Source organism: Sinocyclocheilus anshuiensis, unplaced genomic scaffold (genome assembly GCF_001515605.1).
Source record: "Sinocyclocheilus anshuiensis isolate Anshui unplaced genomic scaffold, SAMN03320099.WGS_v1.1 scaffold23, whole genome shotgun sequence".
Lineage (NCBI taxonomy): Eukaryota > Metazoa > Chordata > Actinopteri > Cypriniformes > Cyprinidae > Sinocyclocheilus > Sinocyclocheilus anshuiensis.
Window position 1 is genome coordinate 796,878 of NW_015552545.1, and position 17,329 is coordinate 814,206.

A 17,329-nucleotide genomic window follows, 5' to 3' on the forward strand; every position below is an offset into this window, starting at 1 on the left:
GCCCCCCCCCCCCACCCGCCCCCCATTTTCTATGCGAGAAAACTACTTTTAACTGACAACAGAGTCATCACTGCCTGGACAGAGTTTACCACCAATAATAAGAACAATTTCAGGCCTATCTGTCAATTTTTTCTCTCTTTTTTTCCCAACTGTACTGACATGAAGACTGGTCATTCCACAAGCCATTGAGTGATCTGTGCTTAGTTATGTGCCAAATGTAGTAATCCCTGACCCAAGAGGTGCTGTAGAGCTGCTGTTGAAGTTACGTTTAACGACAAGTCACTGGTTCTATCAACGCCCATTTGTAAATGCTTTTTTTTTTTAAAAACAATGTGTTTCGACAGCATTCACACTGTAACAAGGAGGGACATGGTCTTTGACAGCTACTTCCCCTCCAAAGATGTACAATTAGTTGACGCTATGTTGTAAAATAGACATTTGCAAAATCAGCTTTTTTTCTTCCAGAAAATCAGTGGTTCTTAAGCTCGTTGTAGACAGATCTGTCAATAGAGTATGGATATATATTATATAAATACAAAATATATATATACTTTTTATGTGCAGATGTGGATGTCACCTAACACAGAAACATTGCAAAGAAAAAATGCTAGTTAAAAAAAAGCATAGGGTTTTTTTGTTCACCTTAATTTCTAATCCAGAAGTTGACCTCCTATTGTCATGTTGTTGCTGTGTAAAACAGGCGAGACCAGGGCTCAGTGAGGGCAGATGTTATGATCTTCTAGCTTCTAATATTGACTTGAAAAGGTGCTAAAACAATGCTTTAACACCTTTTGGCCTGCATTATACCTTTTATTAATGCGTTTTGAATGTGTTTCATGTCCTTAATAAAATGGATGCCACTAAAATGAATGGCTTTGATTCCTACACAACCTATGCTCTAGAAGGAGAGCTGTGCGTATAGACGCACCTCTTGATTTTAATTTTTTTTCTCTCTCTATTAGGTAATTGCCTATACCTTATCTCAGGTCATCTTATTGCAGGAGAAGATGGGTGAACATTCCTCTACTGACCTATACGGAGAACAAAAAATGACAATACCCTATCATTTTTTTTTTGTGATTTTCAAACCTTAAACATCAAGTCTGTCAGATTTCAGGAAGGTATAAAGCAAGCCCTGGTCTTCCCTTCATGTCATTTTACACTTAGAGGTAATTGTCAGATGCAAGGATTCAGGATGATCCCCAAATCACATATCTTCAGCACCATAGTGAACGTCCGAGAACAAGCAAAATATCTGAAAAATTAGACATATCAGACAAATTGTATTGAAGATGTAAGTAAAACTTTTTTTTTCTGTTGCTAGATAGTGTTTGAGAGAATTGTGAACCTTTTTAATGCCAGGTTGCAACTGCTATATAAACTACTGGAGAATCACTGTTCTGTGATTTATTTTGTTCTGTCTGAGTCATTTCTTCCTTTATTGGGGTTTCCTTTGGATGAATCTGACATTGGTATGCATTTTTACCGCCAGACTTGGTTTCAAATATATATCCACATTATACATCCACATATTAAAAAATATGTTTTTTAACACTTTAACATCACTGATTTTTTCCCCCATGTATTTTGTTTCGATTTAGTCAGCTGCATTTATTGTGTTCCAGACATCAGCACTAACAGATTTCTGTTAGGAGTTTTCAATTCATTGTATTTTTGATGGAATTCCTAGATAGCTATCAGAGGCCAGGCAGGCAAGCTGCGAGCTCATGTTAGGGTTTCATCACGACTGGTTCATTTTACCACAGAGAGATATTTTGACATGACAGGCTATGTGCTTCTCACTTTGTCCTGAAAACCAGTCTGCAGTATAAATACGTGTGGCAGGTGCTAAACGACAACCCTGCAGCTCTGAAACACCAGGCCCTCCACGTCCAATCTCATCAATTTCAATCTCAGCAATGCTGTAAGAGAGTATTAATCCAGTTTGATGCAAAGAAATGTGGTGATGGTGTGATGTGAATTTTGTTTTTATTGCTAATGTAAGCGCGTTAGATTGCAAAATGCATTTTGAGAGCGAATATGGCCACATGTCTGGATTGTATATTTTGGGAACATGAGCCTAGATGTACTGACCACTAGCCTACTGGAAGTTTACTACCCATTTCACTCTGCATTGCTGGTGCAGATGCACCCCTTATAAACTGCTTTGTTATTAAAGGATTTCAACACATCATTTGACATCTTTATGATTGATATTTGTCTAATTTATCCAACGTAGATTTCAAATCTAAACCTATTTAGACTATCTCAGACTTATAGTAGCCTTATAGTAATTTCTTTTTTAGGGTGTACTCACACTAGGCACGGTTGCCTTGAACCGAGCCCGATTATCGCGAAAAGTGTAGTAGTACTAATAGAATATGTTTGCGGTCTTAATGATGACAGTAGCGCACACAAAATAGTATCTGTTCCGTGCTCCGGCGCGGTTAGCGCTCACACTGCATGCGTTCCGCGCCCGAGCCCAACCGAACCGTGCCCTGGCCCACCTCTTCCAACCGGACCAGGGCCGACTAAACGTGCCTCGCCCGAGCGCTCACACTAACCAAACGAACCGGGCTTTGGGGGTCAAACGCGCTCGGGCACGGTTCAAAACGCCTAGTGTGAGTACACTCTAAGCGTGTACTCACACTAGGCACGATTGCCTTGAACCGAGCCCGAGCGCGAATGATCCCCCCTCCCCACTCCCCCGCTGGCCTGCACTCACACTTGCACTAAACTTTCCGGGCCGGAGCACGCTTACGTCATGTATGAGATAACGGAGAAAACCACTTTCGCTAATATTCTGCCGAATAATTAAAAATAATTAATTTATAATTTATGCCGTGCATTGATTTTCACTTGTAGGCCTATGTATCAGAAAATTATTACGGAGACAGCTGAGGTTAATGAAATAATTTGCAGCTTTACTCGCAAACATTTCCTGTTCATCAATAAGGTAAGAACCAGAGCCATTATAAACCTAAATATACTTGATTGAATTAAATTTATTGAAAAGTGTAGTGTAGTAGTAGTAGGTCGTAATGATGACAGTAGCGCACACAAAATAGGATCTGTTCGCGGTTAGCGCTCACACTGCATGCGTACCGCGCCCGAGCCCAACCGAACCGTGCCCTGGCCCACCTCTTCCAACCGGGCCAGGGCCGGCTAAACGAACCGGCGCGGTTCAAACCGTCTAGTGAGTTTACTTTTTAGGAATACATTTGAATCGTTTCATTATGACACCTAATTCAACACCCAGTTTGAACATGAGTAAACTGACTGATCGGTTCACACTTGGTTCGATTGCCTGGTCCGAACCCGAGTTTTAAAAAGAGAGAGCAAAGCTACACATTTTGCCGCCTTCTCCTGCGCCGTCGTTACTAAGCAACGTGGTAGACAGCTGCTGGGGTGGGGGAGGGGTCGCAAACCCGGCTGGTCCGAAAACTATAAAATGCTGCCTTCGAAGGCAGCATTCCAAGGCAGGAAGGCATCAAGGCACGTACGAATCCAAATTCTGCTTCAATTCCTGTCTCCGGAGGTACCTTCTTCTGATCGAATTTTGAAGGCAGCATAGATGTATCCTTTGCTGCCTTTGATATCCCACAATCCTGTGCGTTCCATGCCGTGACGGTTGAACTAAAAAAAATAAAGATGGCGTCTGAAAGTTGAGTTTGGTGGTTTGTGTGCAAATGTATATTTCTGACTAACTTTTTGCACTTTTGATGTTAATTCTAGCGAGAAATCAGTATTGTAGTAATTAAATATTCGTTTAGTTATCACAAAAACTTGTTATATTTTGTTGTAGATCATTAAACCCTTACGCTGTCTCAGAAGCCTGTCCGAAATCAGTTTTATGAGGTACCTTCGTGCAAAAACGCTGCCTACAACGTCATTGCCTCATACGGCAGCAAGTCAGCTGCCTACGTTTTCGGATGCAGCGCCAAACTCGGGTTCAGACCAGACAATCGAACCAAGTGTTAAAGCACCCTAGACACGTATAAAATCCTATCCACCTTATTTCTCCCGCGCCCATTTGTAAATTTTATGGGTCTAGCTTCCGCTGTCATTCCCTTCCAGCTATTTTTAGCTGTACAAAACAACTTGTTTTGCTGCTTGATATTGCAAACTGGTGTGTCTTACCATATTATTTGAATGTATTACCTTAATTACGAACACACTTTACGTTTTCCTACACACGGAGGGCTGCCCGGACACACGGTGTGGCAGGCGGTGGCTATGAACGGGCTGGCAAGAGCTGTGGTCATGCGCACCATGTAGTCCATGACGCCTTCATCCAAAGGGTTGGTCTTCATGCTGATGGTAAACAAGTTACAGATGCACTCGGAGAACTTTCTCCAGCAGGACTTGGGCTCCTTTGAATGAGCCACCAGTTTGCTTAGCATAGGCCACTCCATGTGGTAAGAGTCACAAAACTGTCCGGCACATGGCTGTTCCATCAGTCGGGCCATCAGGTTGGCAGTCTCATAGCGGCCCGTAAACAGGGCCCATTCACGTGGAGTCAGCTTACGGCCAAAGTCCCTTGCTTCAATGTCTCCTCCTGCATAAGGAAAAACATCAGACAATAGGTCTTGTGAGGGAAAATTAATGCCCACATTGAGGAACAAAATGGAAGATTATTACGTATGCTTGAACTGAATTAGGAATCCATATGAATTTTTCAGCTGATGATACCTGTCATCATGAGAGACCGAACGCATTCAGCTCGACCCTGAATGGCTGCTTTCATCATCGCAGTGAAGCCATGGCAGTTTCTGCAGTCAGTGTCAAGCCCGGGAAAATAGTTCAGCAGGTAGTTGGTAATCATACTGTGGCCTATAATTCAGAAGGACATTTATGCATTTGGCAGACACTTATTCAAAGTAATATTATGAGTTCAAGCATTCTTTGAGAATCGAACCCATGAACTCCATGCTCCACTGTTTGAGCTTCAGAAATACAGATGCAATATAAACAGTATTAACCAGTTATAACCATTTAAACTGCCAGCCCATGCAAAAGTTACTGCCACAATGGGTTGTCAGGGCGTTTCTATGAAGCTTTTTTAGTGTCTTTGTATGGGGTTGCTAGGGTGTTTTGGGTGGTTGCTAGGTGTCTGCTTCTGACCCAAGTTTATAATGTTCTAGTCCCTATTAGGGCTGTGACGGTATGGGATTTTTCTTACCGCGGTGAAGACGCAACAAATCACCGCGGTTTGGCGGTTAATCGCAACCCCCCTCCCCCTCCCGCTGCGGAAATATAATGATTTAAGAAAGCATTCAGCTTGTAAATGAACATGGAAATGAATAATAATAAAGCAGTCTTCTTTATTATTAAAACAGCAAATTATGTGAACAATAATAAAATAAAATTACATTTATTTCAACTTTGTTTTTTCGATATCTTTTGAGTTTAATAGGAATTATGGAACAGTTTTTAATAATTTAACAGCAAATTATCATTAATATTATTTAACTTAATAACCGCGGTTATGCGGTAATGCGGTTATCGTCACAGCCCTAGTCCCTATACATGTTCCTTCAGTCATTCTGTGTATAGATGTTTTTTTTTCTCTTTTAAGCGTTCCTGAGGAGAAAAAAACATCTAAGTTTGGTCCTTTGAAAAGTAATCACAGTTCTCTCCTGAACAATCATGATTTGATGTGTGATTCTGTAACAAACACTGCTGAAGTTTAAGTTTTGGGGTATGTTCAAATCCTTAAAGCTGGCATGAAATGAAATTTCATCCTCTCTATTTTCATGCTTTTTTTTTTGGACATTTTTCTGAATGGTTAATCTATACATGCGTTTCTTTTATTTTTATACCTCATCATTTTTCATCAAAATCTCCAATCATTTAGTCCCTTTCTTACAATTTACTGCAAACTCGCATTCAGATCTGCCTCCTGCCTGAACCAAGACATCGCCTTAATTTATTTTCCTTTTCAATAATCATTTTCACTTAGGGATATATGCCCCAATACTGAAGAACATATTTGTTGCTACTTCTGTTTCATCACGACTAACCCTAAGTATGATAAAGGATAATACATTGGCTCTTGTTTCATAGAACAGCCAAATGAAGGCCCAGGGGGATCTACTGGGAGTTGCTGATTGTAATTTTATTGCCTTTGATAGCTGAATTGCATCACTTCCCTTACCTGCTTGTGCAGCAGTCATGAGAGTCGTATTCCCTTCGTTATCTTGCCAGTTCACATCCACATATAGACACTGAGAAAGTGCAATGACCACATCCACATAGCCCTGGTAACATGCCACTATCAGACCCGTCTGTTGAGCAGTGGAGAGGAAAAATATGAGTCATCTCAAGTCATTTTCCTGGATGTCCATCATTACTGCTGAAGAAAGTGTTTAACGTGCAAACTGCAGAGGCATTTAAGTGGTTGAACCCTACTATATAAACATTCATTTAAGGGTAGGGATTGTTGGAGGGTGAGTTTCCACATCCATCTCTGGAGGGACTCTGAGGGTATGAGAGACCTGGGTTGAGTGGCCTTATTTATGAGGCTGATGAGCTCATGATCTTCAGAGTAAATGCAGAAGCATATTTAGACTGGTAAATATAGTTAGTCACTACTGCATATTTCTATGGGTTTTACAGGTGGAGACATTCTAAAATACATTTCCAAATAAAATAAAAATGAACAAATTGTCTATTTATACTAAGTGCAAATAACCCTTTGCAAAAATAATTGATTTTCCTCCCGAGTTTGAATATGCATACTTCCATATTTTATAGGCTAGTGTGCAAAAAGCATAGAGTGTGCAACAGTGCCTCCCCATGTTTTCAGGGGGCTTGCTTCTGGAAGTATTTTTGGTAACACTTTAATTTAGGAACAAATTCTCACTATTAACTAGTTGCTTATTAGCATGCCTATTACTAGCATATTGGTTGTTTATTAGTACTTATGAAGCACATGCCTTATTCTGCACGACCATATTTTAGATCCCTTAGTTGTACCCCATACCTAAATTTAACAACTACCTTGCTTACTATTAATAAGCAGCAGATTAGGAGTTTATTGAGGCAAAAGTCATAGTTAATAGTTAGTTAATAGTGAGAATTGGTCCCTATATTAAAGTGTGCCGTATTTTTAAAAGGTTATCATTCAAGAGTTATAAGCAATTTTGTTCTCATTTGGTTGTTAATTTGCTCGTTTAATTTCTCTGACTGGTAGAGGTTTCTGGACACAATCATGGATTATGTAGTTTTTCACCAGGAAAATTTAATAAAAAAAAAAAAAAAAAAATTATATATATACTTGTTATAGCACTTGTATATCATTGCTCTTGTTGATTTTGATTGCTTTCATTGTCCTCATTTGTAAGTCGCTTTGGATAAAAGCGTCTGCTAAATGACTAAATGTAAATATATCTATATATAGATAGATAGATATAGATAGATATATAGATAGATATTTAGTTATATAGTTATTTCATAAGTTATATTTTCCATTGGTTGGACATGTGATAACCCCACCTTCAAACTCATGCCATTGGTTAAACCAGTGTACGTTTGAGTATGTGTGTGTCACTCAAACAAACAATGTTTTGAAAGTGCCACAGTGTTTACATGTTTGAGCAAAATCTAGTTTATGACTTATAGTTGTTTTATGCATAACAAGTATTAAAGGGGTCATCGGATGCCACATGCACTTTTACAAGCTGTTTGAACTGAAATGTGTGTTGGCAGTGTGTGTACACAACCACCCTATAATGATAAAGATCCACCCAGTGTTTTTTTTTTAATCTCGTTAAATAATTTCTCCTTTCTCAAATCGAGCCGATCTCAGATGCCTGTCTGTATGACGTCACACAGACAGGCCCCTCCCACGATAGTTTGATTGACAGCAGCGTTTCAGTACAGACTGGACTGGTGTCTTACCTTAGACCTGCCCTGAGTGAGCTGTCATCAGGCCGCCATTGTTTCGACGCCGGAGCAGATGTACTGTAGACAAGAATGTCTCCTAAGCGATTGAAGTGTTTTGTTGTCGGATGTAATAATTAACATAGCATTCGTCATTTACGCAGTGGATTACATTTGTTTTTGCAAACAATGTGTCTATCTTCGCGCGAATCATTTGTGATCCAGCTTCACGTCGAGAAGTGAGTGTAAGGTTTTTTTAATGAATCTTTACAAATCGCCTTTCCTAATAACGTGCTAGTTAGCAAGTTTCACGATGAATTCGGCTAAAGTTTACCATCTCAGAGAGCAGCTCGGAAGAGAGGGGCGGAGTGAGCAGAGCTCATTTGCATTTAAAGCAGCATGCAAGAAAACAGCTTGCTCCGAAAAGAGCTGTTTTTGACAGGGTAAAAACAGTGTTGTTTTACACTACCATTGAGAAATTTTAACCAAACTATGTTACAGAATTTTCATTAAGACCCTAAAGAATCATATCAACTTGTGGAAAATGGGCATCCGATGACCCCTTTAAGAAAGTATTTTAACATTAAAAATGTCATTTAGACTCTTAATAAGTTAGCGGTATCTAAATACAGTAAAATTAAAGATACAAATATTCTTTGCAATGTCTAACAATCAAGCATAACAAACTATACAGCTGTACAGTCATAGACAAATGCAGTGCAAACACAGAGAGGCCCGCTCTCCGAGTGTAGTATCATATGTAAAATCTCAAAACATTCAGCAAATCTAAAAGGCACAGATGAGTGAGGGTTATGAGGGAATAAAAACAAATGTATGAGGTCAGAGGCATTACTTGAATAGTACAGAGCAGTTCCGTTTTCTTGTGTGTCTCCAGATTGTGAGTGATTATAGAGCACTACAGACAGATGGTAAGCCCTATAAAGACTATTAGCTAAGATTTAGTATGGAGTTCCCTCTGGGCTCAGAGCGCCTGTCTGCTGGCATTTATGGTTCTTAACTCCAGAATATCAAGAAACTGAATATGATTATTGCTATAATGCAATCGATGTGCAGCTAATTTAGGACGTGTTGTCTGTCTTCTCTTAGTCACCGAGGCTCCCTTGCAAATATTAATGTTTTTTATTTTTTTATTTATTTTTTTTAAATATATAAAGGTTATTACAGGCCAACAGCCATTACTATATGAGATGCAGCAATTTCTACCTAGTGGTAGATCCCAATGACACTTCACAGGGATTGTATCAGGTTACACAACACAGTCTCACAGGGAAGTGAAATGTCATGCTGTTGTAAGATGATTGTAAAGGAAAGCCTCTCTAACCTCCTAAAGCTCCCCTTCCCGAGATCAACAGGAGTTCAACAGTGAAGGTGAATACAAACTTCAAGGTGAAATCTAAAACTTTAAGCTATCGGATGTGCATCCCCACAGACAGCGGGTTTCCTGAACCAAAAACCTTCAATTTTTCTGTTTTAATTATCAGCGCTGCAAACAGGTTGATCGTTCCCGAGACTGATAAACAGAATCATTAAATATTAGTTCTTAATGGCGTTGTTTAACTGTGCTGCACATATAATTTCCCCCGTGCTAATGGCAGTAGAATAACATTTGTATTAAACAAATGATCAGGGCTTGTGTTAGTGGAGACATTTACATGCAAATGGGTCGTAGAGTCTTAAAGGACGACTACATGTCTTTTACTGCCACAGAGCCTTCTGCTTTGGGGAAAACAAGAGCCTTTTCTGTCTCTGTGTGAGTAACCATTTGTTTCCGTGCGTGTGTTGTTTCTGTTTGCGTTCAGAACATTAAGTTTTCAAACTGCACCGTCTGAGTTAAGAGTGAGTCATAGACCAAGCGTACAGTCTTAGATAGAGTGTCATTCAACATTGATGAATAGTTAAATAAGATGTTTATTAACAAATTCAATGCTTGTACCAGGCGCCAAATCTTTTTCAATACCGACATGGTCTCAGTAACTGCGGAGGCACAAAGGAGGGGGCAATAGGTGATGCTTCATTTATTATAGCTCTATTTTAAGCAAGACAGACACGTTTAGCAGTAGTCAATGCAATTTGAGTTCAAATGATTCATTGAGGAAGGAAGTCATCTCAATTCTCACATATAATTTAGCATGACAGTGGGTGGCGGATTCAAAGTTAGGCTTTTATGGCCTACAGCCAGACTCCTTTGAGTGGAATTACGCTTACATTATAAGTTCTGCGCTTCATGGACAAATTAGGGTTTCTCCCCATATGACATGCAGAAAAAAATCCCTGTCTAGGCAGAGCCCTGCAGTATTTTGACATCTTCATGAGCCTTTTAAAAGCTCAGGCATGATTACGATCTGATTGGGCTGCATCTCAGACTGCAATCCAAACTCCCATCTGTTCCAGGGCTTAGCTGGCTGGGTGCAGACTCATGAGATGTCAGCTGGAGATCAGTGTCACAACACTGGACGTCACTGGACTTCAAGTCAAGACAAATATTTGACTTCGAAATGTCTTGAATCGTTTGTGTGTGTGTGTGTGTGTATATATATATATATATATATATATATAATTCAGCCAGACTATCAGTGTTATTTTAGCTGTATTTTTTGGCATTTATTCATACTTTTAATTAGCTTTTATTTTTATGGTTTCAGTTTTCATTTTCACTTTGTTTAGCAATTTTGTGCTTTGTTTTATACGTTTAAAAAAAAAATTATATTTAGCTTTAATTAATATCGATTTCAGTTTTAGTTGTAGCAATTTTAGTACTTCAACTTATTTCATGCATTTGCCAAGGAATTTTTTTTTCCCCCGAGTGATTATTTAATTAATTTTTATCTTTATTTCAATTAACAAAAACAATTTTTGTTTTAGTTAACAACATTAACAACACTGGACTAGGGGTTTCAAACTTTTTGATGCCACAGAATGTGATGATTCCCTTGAGAGGGACCCTCTTCCTAAAATATAAAGGCCACTCTATATTTTAATGTATGAAGTCACATTTATACTGGGGAAAACAAATAAAATATATTTTTTAACATATTTAACTTTTTATTAATTTTTTTTTACTGAATTGTGTTTAATCTCATGAAAGCACAATGAATACAATATAATGTGAAATTCTTTATTTTGTATTTATATTCTGTATTCATTAATTTTTTCTCTGAACTTTTCCATAAGACCCCTTAGCACCAGCTTGCAGGCCCCTGGACAGCAGTTTGTAAACTACTGGACTTGATGACCATTTCATTTACATATATTGACTATGTGGTGGGTGTCGTCAATGAAAACATCACTATGATATAATATTTATAGACTCAACACAGTTCTATCATGTGTCAAGAAGGCACATGTTTTGCTTAAAGTTGCCATCAAAGCCAGATTTCTTTCCTAAGACTGTGCTTTTAAAGTCATATTTATGTATGCATGAAAGTCTCAGCCTCACTTCAGCACAATGTCGATATTTCTGGAGGAAGGAGACAGCCTCAGCGCATTCCCTGAGGAGCACTGCGTGAATCATGCATGCTTAAAGACTCTTTGATATGATAATAGCCTTGCATAAACATGACACTGTTATCACCCACATTGTCATAATTGTAAGCTTCTCAGAGCTAAGGGGAGTGAAAGGCCTTTTGCCAGTCAAGAATGGTACTCTTTAAACACAAGGTTTGATTGAATGGATTCTGGAAATTAATGTTTGTTGTTCCAATATTTAGAAATCTCAAAGCAATCTTAATGATAGATTTTCCTGCATGAGTACATTCCTGCAGTTGAATTCTTATGACTGATAATGTTTCAACCACCGGTGGTACTAAACCCAAGGCCAACTAGGTATTAGTTCAAATAGATATTTAATTTTTTACCTTTTAAGACCAATTAAATATATTCAGAGCTGTCTTTGAACCGAATGTGAGCCTTAATATTCAGTGACAACTGGTGTTTGATCCTGTCTTCTATACTCTTGCAAATAATAAAAGATCAATACAATATTTAAAGCTTAAATGTTATTTTGTATATTATGCAGAGAAGTTTAAGTAAGCCATTTGCAGCTGTAGAGTTTGACTTCCTACACTGAGCATCCCAACTAACAGCACTGATTCAACCAATGGTGTGAGTTTGGGGGCGGGACTTTCTATTTGTCTGACTAATGGCAGGGTTTGGGAAAACAATAATTTTTACATTTCAGTTTGGTGGCATAGGAAATACACATTTCACAACTGTAGCAAAACTTACTCTGTTATTTTTGTCCACCTCTCGTACCTCCTCCTCGGTCACACCTTGTCTTATCATGATTTTGACAATGATGGCGTTGTTAGTGCAGCATGCTTTGAAGAAGCTGATTGGCTCGGGGCTCTCAGGATTCTGACATTTTTCAAAGTTGAGCGAATCATCAGGTGGGTAGAAGCAATCGTCTGACACAATGCTCTTGGTATCGGCTAGTTCTGAAAAGTCCAACTCCTCGAATTCTTGGTAGACGTCATCATCATCATCATCATCATCAAGATGGTGGTCTTCATCATCTGCATAATAAGAGTCCTCTGTTGGCTCCACAAAAGTGGAGCTCTGTATCGAAGACTCTTCATTGTTCCTGCCTCTCGCTCGGTTTTGGCCGGTGCCGTGTTGGTGATCTTTGACCAGAAGTATACCTCCTGCAACACCATTCTCAGTTATTAGCACCATTTAACTATCCAACAGGTGGAACACAAAAGCAAAAACCACGTCGGATCCAGAATGAGACTGTCACATAATGAACGGTAATCCTAAACACCAGTTCTTGATGGTATGAAGAGAAGAAAACCACTGGAACCAGAAATCAAAGATCTTTTAGATGCACCTTTTCCATATCATATCCTCTGCTCTTCAAGAACCGGTTGTAGTCAAGTCCAGCCTTGGTTTCGGATTATCACATACATACCCAAGCCTCTTTTTTTTTTTTTATACCTAAACTATCCCATTTTTTCTTCACTTGCTCTGTGATAAAATCTGTCTCTTGTTGGAGAATTATGGCTCGGGGCTCTCAGGATTCTGACATTTTTCAAAGTTGAGCGAATCATCAGGTGGGTAGAAGCAATCGTCTGACACAATGCTCTTGGTATCGGCTAGTTCTGAAAAGTCCAACTCCTCGAATTCTTGGTAGATGTCATCATCATCATCATCATCATCAAGATGGTGGTCTTCATCATCTGCATAATAAGAGTCCTCTGTTGGCTCCACAAAAGTGGAGCTCTGTATCGAAGACTCTTCATTGTTCCTGCCTCTCGCTCGGTTTTGGCCGGTGCCGTGTTGGTGATCTTTGACCAGAAGTATACCTCCTGCAACACCATTCTCAGTTATTAGCACCATTTAACTATCCAACAGGTGGAACACAAAAGCAAAAACCACGTCGGATCCAGAATGAGACTGTCACATAATGAACGGTAATCCTAAACACCAGTTCTTGATGGTATGAAGAGAAGAAAACCACTGGAACCAGAAATCAAAGATCTTTTAGATGCACCTTTTCCATATCATATCCTCTGCTCTTCAAGAACCGGTTGTAGTCAAGTCCAGCCTTGGTTTCGGATTATCACATACATACCCAAGCCTCTTTTTTTTTTTTTTATACCTAAACTATCCCATTTTTTCTTCACTTGCTCTGTGATCAAATCTGTCTCTTGTTGGAGAATTCACCAATAGTTCAAAGTGAGGATGAAAGTCTGGCATGGGCACGGTTTTGAGAGAAGCCTTCTAATCCCCTTAGACTCTTTCTGTCTCTCTCTCTCTCTATTCTTCCCTCCCCTTTCAGAGTTACATGTGCTGATCAGTAATCTTACTGTCCGAGGAATCAATGCAGTATATATTTCCCAACTCATGCAACACAAACTTGCATCCAAGAATGAGCATAACAGCACTCAACACAGCTGATGCTTGTTTATCCACTGAGGTCTTTTGTATCCGAGTTGTACTGTTGTGCACCATTATTACTCTTATCGCTTCTATTTTTAGCCGACTTTGATACTCACATGCACATCTACAGTGACTTTCCACACTTTGATAGCCTGTATTTGACCGTGATCTACTGCTGGCTCCACAAGCCACTGGATTAGTGGAAGGTTAATTGGATGCAGCAGAAATAACATGCTGCTGTGGATAAGCTGTTCTCTCATTTGCTCCTAAAAAACAACAACAAACATACCTACACATAATGTCACTTTCAGTGTTTTTGGCCACACTACGGCTGATGATACATGGGGCAACTTTTTGAGCAACGCTTCCGGGCAACTTTGGGCAGTGTTGCCGCCAACGGGCAACCAGATGAGACACAGGGCCCACGACCGATCTAAAGTATCCAGATAGACATTTGTTATCCATTCGCAATGTGAAAGTGCCCAAGCAACATTGCTCAAAAAAAGTTGCCCCGTGTATCATCAGCCTATAAGACTGCTGCTTTCTAACTACAATCCATATATTATGTGGCTTTGAGATTATGTATAAAGGCATGTTCTGTCCTGATATTTCTAGTCACAGAACATCAGAAACAGCACATCCTAGAGGCTGTTTTGGGTAAATTATCCAAGAAAAATTATCCACTAGCTTAAAGGGTTAGTTCACCCAAACATTTAAATTAGCCCATAAATTACTCACCCTGAAGTCATCCTAGGTGTATATGACTTTCTTCTTTCAGACGAATCCAGTCGGAGTTATATTAAAAATTGTCTTTGATCTTTCAAGCTCTATCATTGTTGTACTCAGCGGGTGTTGCAGTGCTTCGGTTCAAATGACGTGAAATAAAAAGCACCCTTCCACAAAAAAAAGGGCTAATTTAAATGTTTGGGTGAACTAACCCTTTAACCTGCCCATGGCCACTTTAATGTCATCACAAAAGATACCTCCAAGTTATTTGTGTTAATTTGGCACCTGGTGCTAATTTCCTTAATTATATTACAAACCACATTTAACTGGCAACATTCCTCTAATTTTCACTGAGATAGCAAGATGGCGGGCTGTGACTGAAACCCTGCAACAGGAGGTTGATCAGATGGAAGCCAAAGGGTTGACCCTTTCAGCCACCGCAAAAGAAACTGGTCATTCCAAATCTGTGATTTCTCGAAAACTGCAGGTTTACAATGACACTAATTCATTCAAGTCCCCCAAAAAGGCTGGTCATTCACGAGAAGACAGGATAATGCAGAGACTCTGAATGGGGAATTGGTTCAACACCGCAGCTGGAAATGCTTGCCAGTTCAGTGCTGAACAGGGTGTGGATCTGTCTTGGCACGTTTAAAAGAAGTCAGACTGAAAACGCACTCTGCAGTTACAAAGCCTCTCATCAGCAAAAAGAATCATAAGGCTACACAAACCTTTTCTGAGGAGCATGTTGTGTGGACGGAGGAGAACTGGTCCAAAGTTCACTTTAGTGATGAGAGCAAGTTTAATTTATTTGGGTCTGATGCGAAACATTATGTTCGGCATCAAACTGGGGAAAAACTGATCCCCAAGTGCATAAAGTCAGTGAAAGGTGGAGGAGGAAGTGTCATGGTTTGGGGGATGTTTTCTGCAGCAGGAGTTGGGCCTTTTATACAGATACATGGCAGGGTGAATGCAAATGTTTATCAGAACCTTCAGCAATATGCACCTCCTTCCCTACAAGCAAGCATCTTCCAATCAACCTGCAATTTTCATGCAAGACAATGCCCCCGTCACACTGTAAAACGGGTAAAGCAGTTCCTTGAAGCTAAGAACACTGAAATAATGAAATGGCCGGCCCAGAGTCCTGATCTAAACCTAACTGAAAATCTTTGGCAACAAAGTTATGGCTAAGAAACCCACTAAAGTTACCGACCTATGGAAGAGAGTGGAAGAAGAGTGGACCAAGGTCACACCAGCACAGTGAGAAACTAGTGATGTCCTGCGGCCACAGATTTCACAGATGAAATGCCTTGGTAATTTTGACAAACATGTTAATATAACATCGGTATAACCACAGCTAATATTCCTTCAAATTTTGAGCGATAAAGATGAACAATATTTCAGAAAAAAAATCAAGTATTTATAGATTGTTCTCTAATTTTGATCTCCACTGTATGTGACAAGAAATTCAGCCAACAAAATGTCAATGGCCATTTTAAACAAATCAAACAAATTAGTGTGATGTAATAATGAGAAACCATGGGAAGCAAAAAGAAAAGAAAGCAAGAAGAGTCCTAGTAGTCTATCAACCTACATGCAGAAAAAACTTGTTTCTTCATGAAGTCTCAGGCCATCAAAGATGTTTGAGCTTGTTTCTTCATCAGAACAAATTTGGAGAAATTTAGCATTACATCACTTGCTCACTCTCTGCAGTGAATGGGTGCAAACATCACAATAATCCACAAGTAATACAGTCTCCAGTCTTCAATTAATGTCTTGTGAAGCAAAAAGCTGTGTGTTTGTCCATCATTAAGGTGTTTTAATTCTAAACGATTGTTTACAGCTATAATACAAGCCTATAAACCTCCAAAATATTGCTTTCCCAAGTGAAAAAGTAGTAATCTCATCTGAATAAGTATGCACAGATTAAGCACAGTTTACAAGCAAAAGGTCCAAAACAGTTCTAAACAAATGTCAGTGAACAACTTTTTCACTGGAGGAAGCATTATTGTGGATTATTTTGGCTAGAAGCAATGGTTTAAAGTAAAAATGTCTTAACGATTGATTTTTTTTCTTTCAAAATTATAGCTTTTTAATTCTCAAGACGTTAATTAATGGACTGGAGTCATGTGCATTACTTGTGGATGATTGTGATGCTTTTATCAGCTGTTTGGACTCTCATTCTGACGGCACCCATTCACTGCAGAGGATTAAATGGTGAAAAAGTGAAGAAATGCTAAATTTCTCCAAATCTGTTCTGATGAAGAAACAAACTCATCTACATCTTGAATAGCCTGAGGGTGAGTAAATCAGCACATTTTCATTTTTGGGTGAACTGTTCTTTTAAACATTTAAAGGGGTCATATGATGCAATTTAATTTTTTCCTTTCTCTTTGGAGTGTTACAAGCTCTTGGTGCATAAAGAAGATCTGTAAAGTTGCAAAGACTAAAGTCTCAAATCCAAAGAGATATTCTTTATAAAAGTTGAGTCAACCACGCCTACCTAAAACGGCTCGTTCTAACACACCCCCAACATATCTACGTCACAATGTGTGAAGATTTGCATAACGCCGCCCAAATGTTCACGCAAAGAAAGGCGGCGTAACTTTTATTCTTGCTGTAGTATTGTTGTTGCCGCCGCCGCCATGCCGTGAAGGCGCTGTGCGTTTCGTTGTGAAAGCGAAACTACTTTGTTTGGCCTTCCAAAAGAGGACGATATCTGCTTCGTCATGCCTAGAGCTGATCCGTGCTGGTCGCTGAGGAAATACAACAACTTCACGCTGTGGATCGCCAGATCGGCTTTCACCGTGGACGAAGCAGAGTC

General features: G+C 39.4%; 1 protein-coding gene across 1 annotated transcript; it reads right to left on the reverse strand.

Moving 5' to 3' along the window:
• Positions 1 to 4,166: 4,166 nt before the first annotated feature.
• Positions 4,167 to 12,814, reverse strand: LOC107664029 (ankyrin repeat domain-containing protein 33B-like). The gene is made up of 4 exons (XM_016454472.1): positions 12,130 to 12,814; positions 6,158 to 6,287; positions 4,693 to 4,833; positions 4,167 to 4,558 (listed from the first exon to the last, which is right to left on the reverse strand). Exons 1-4 carry the CDS (start codon positions 12,574 to 12,576, stop codon positions 4,167 to 4,169), a joined length of 1,110 nt encoding a protein of 369 aa, XP_016309958.1. The 5' UTR covers positions 12,577 to 12,814.
• Positions 12,815 to 17,329: the final 4,515 nt, after the last annotated feature.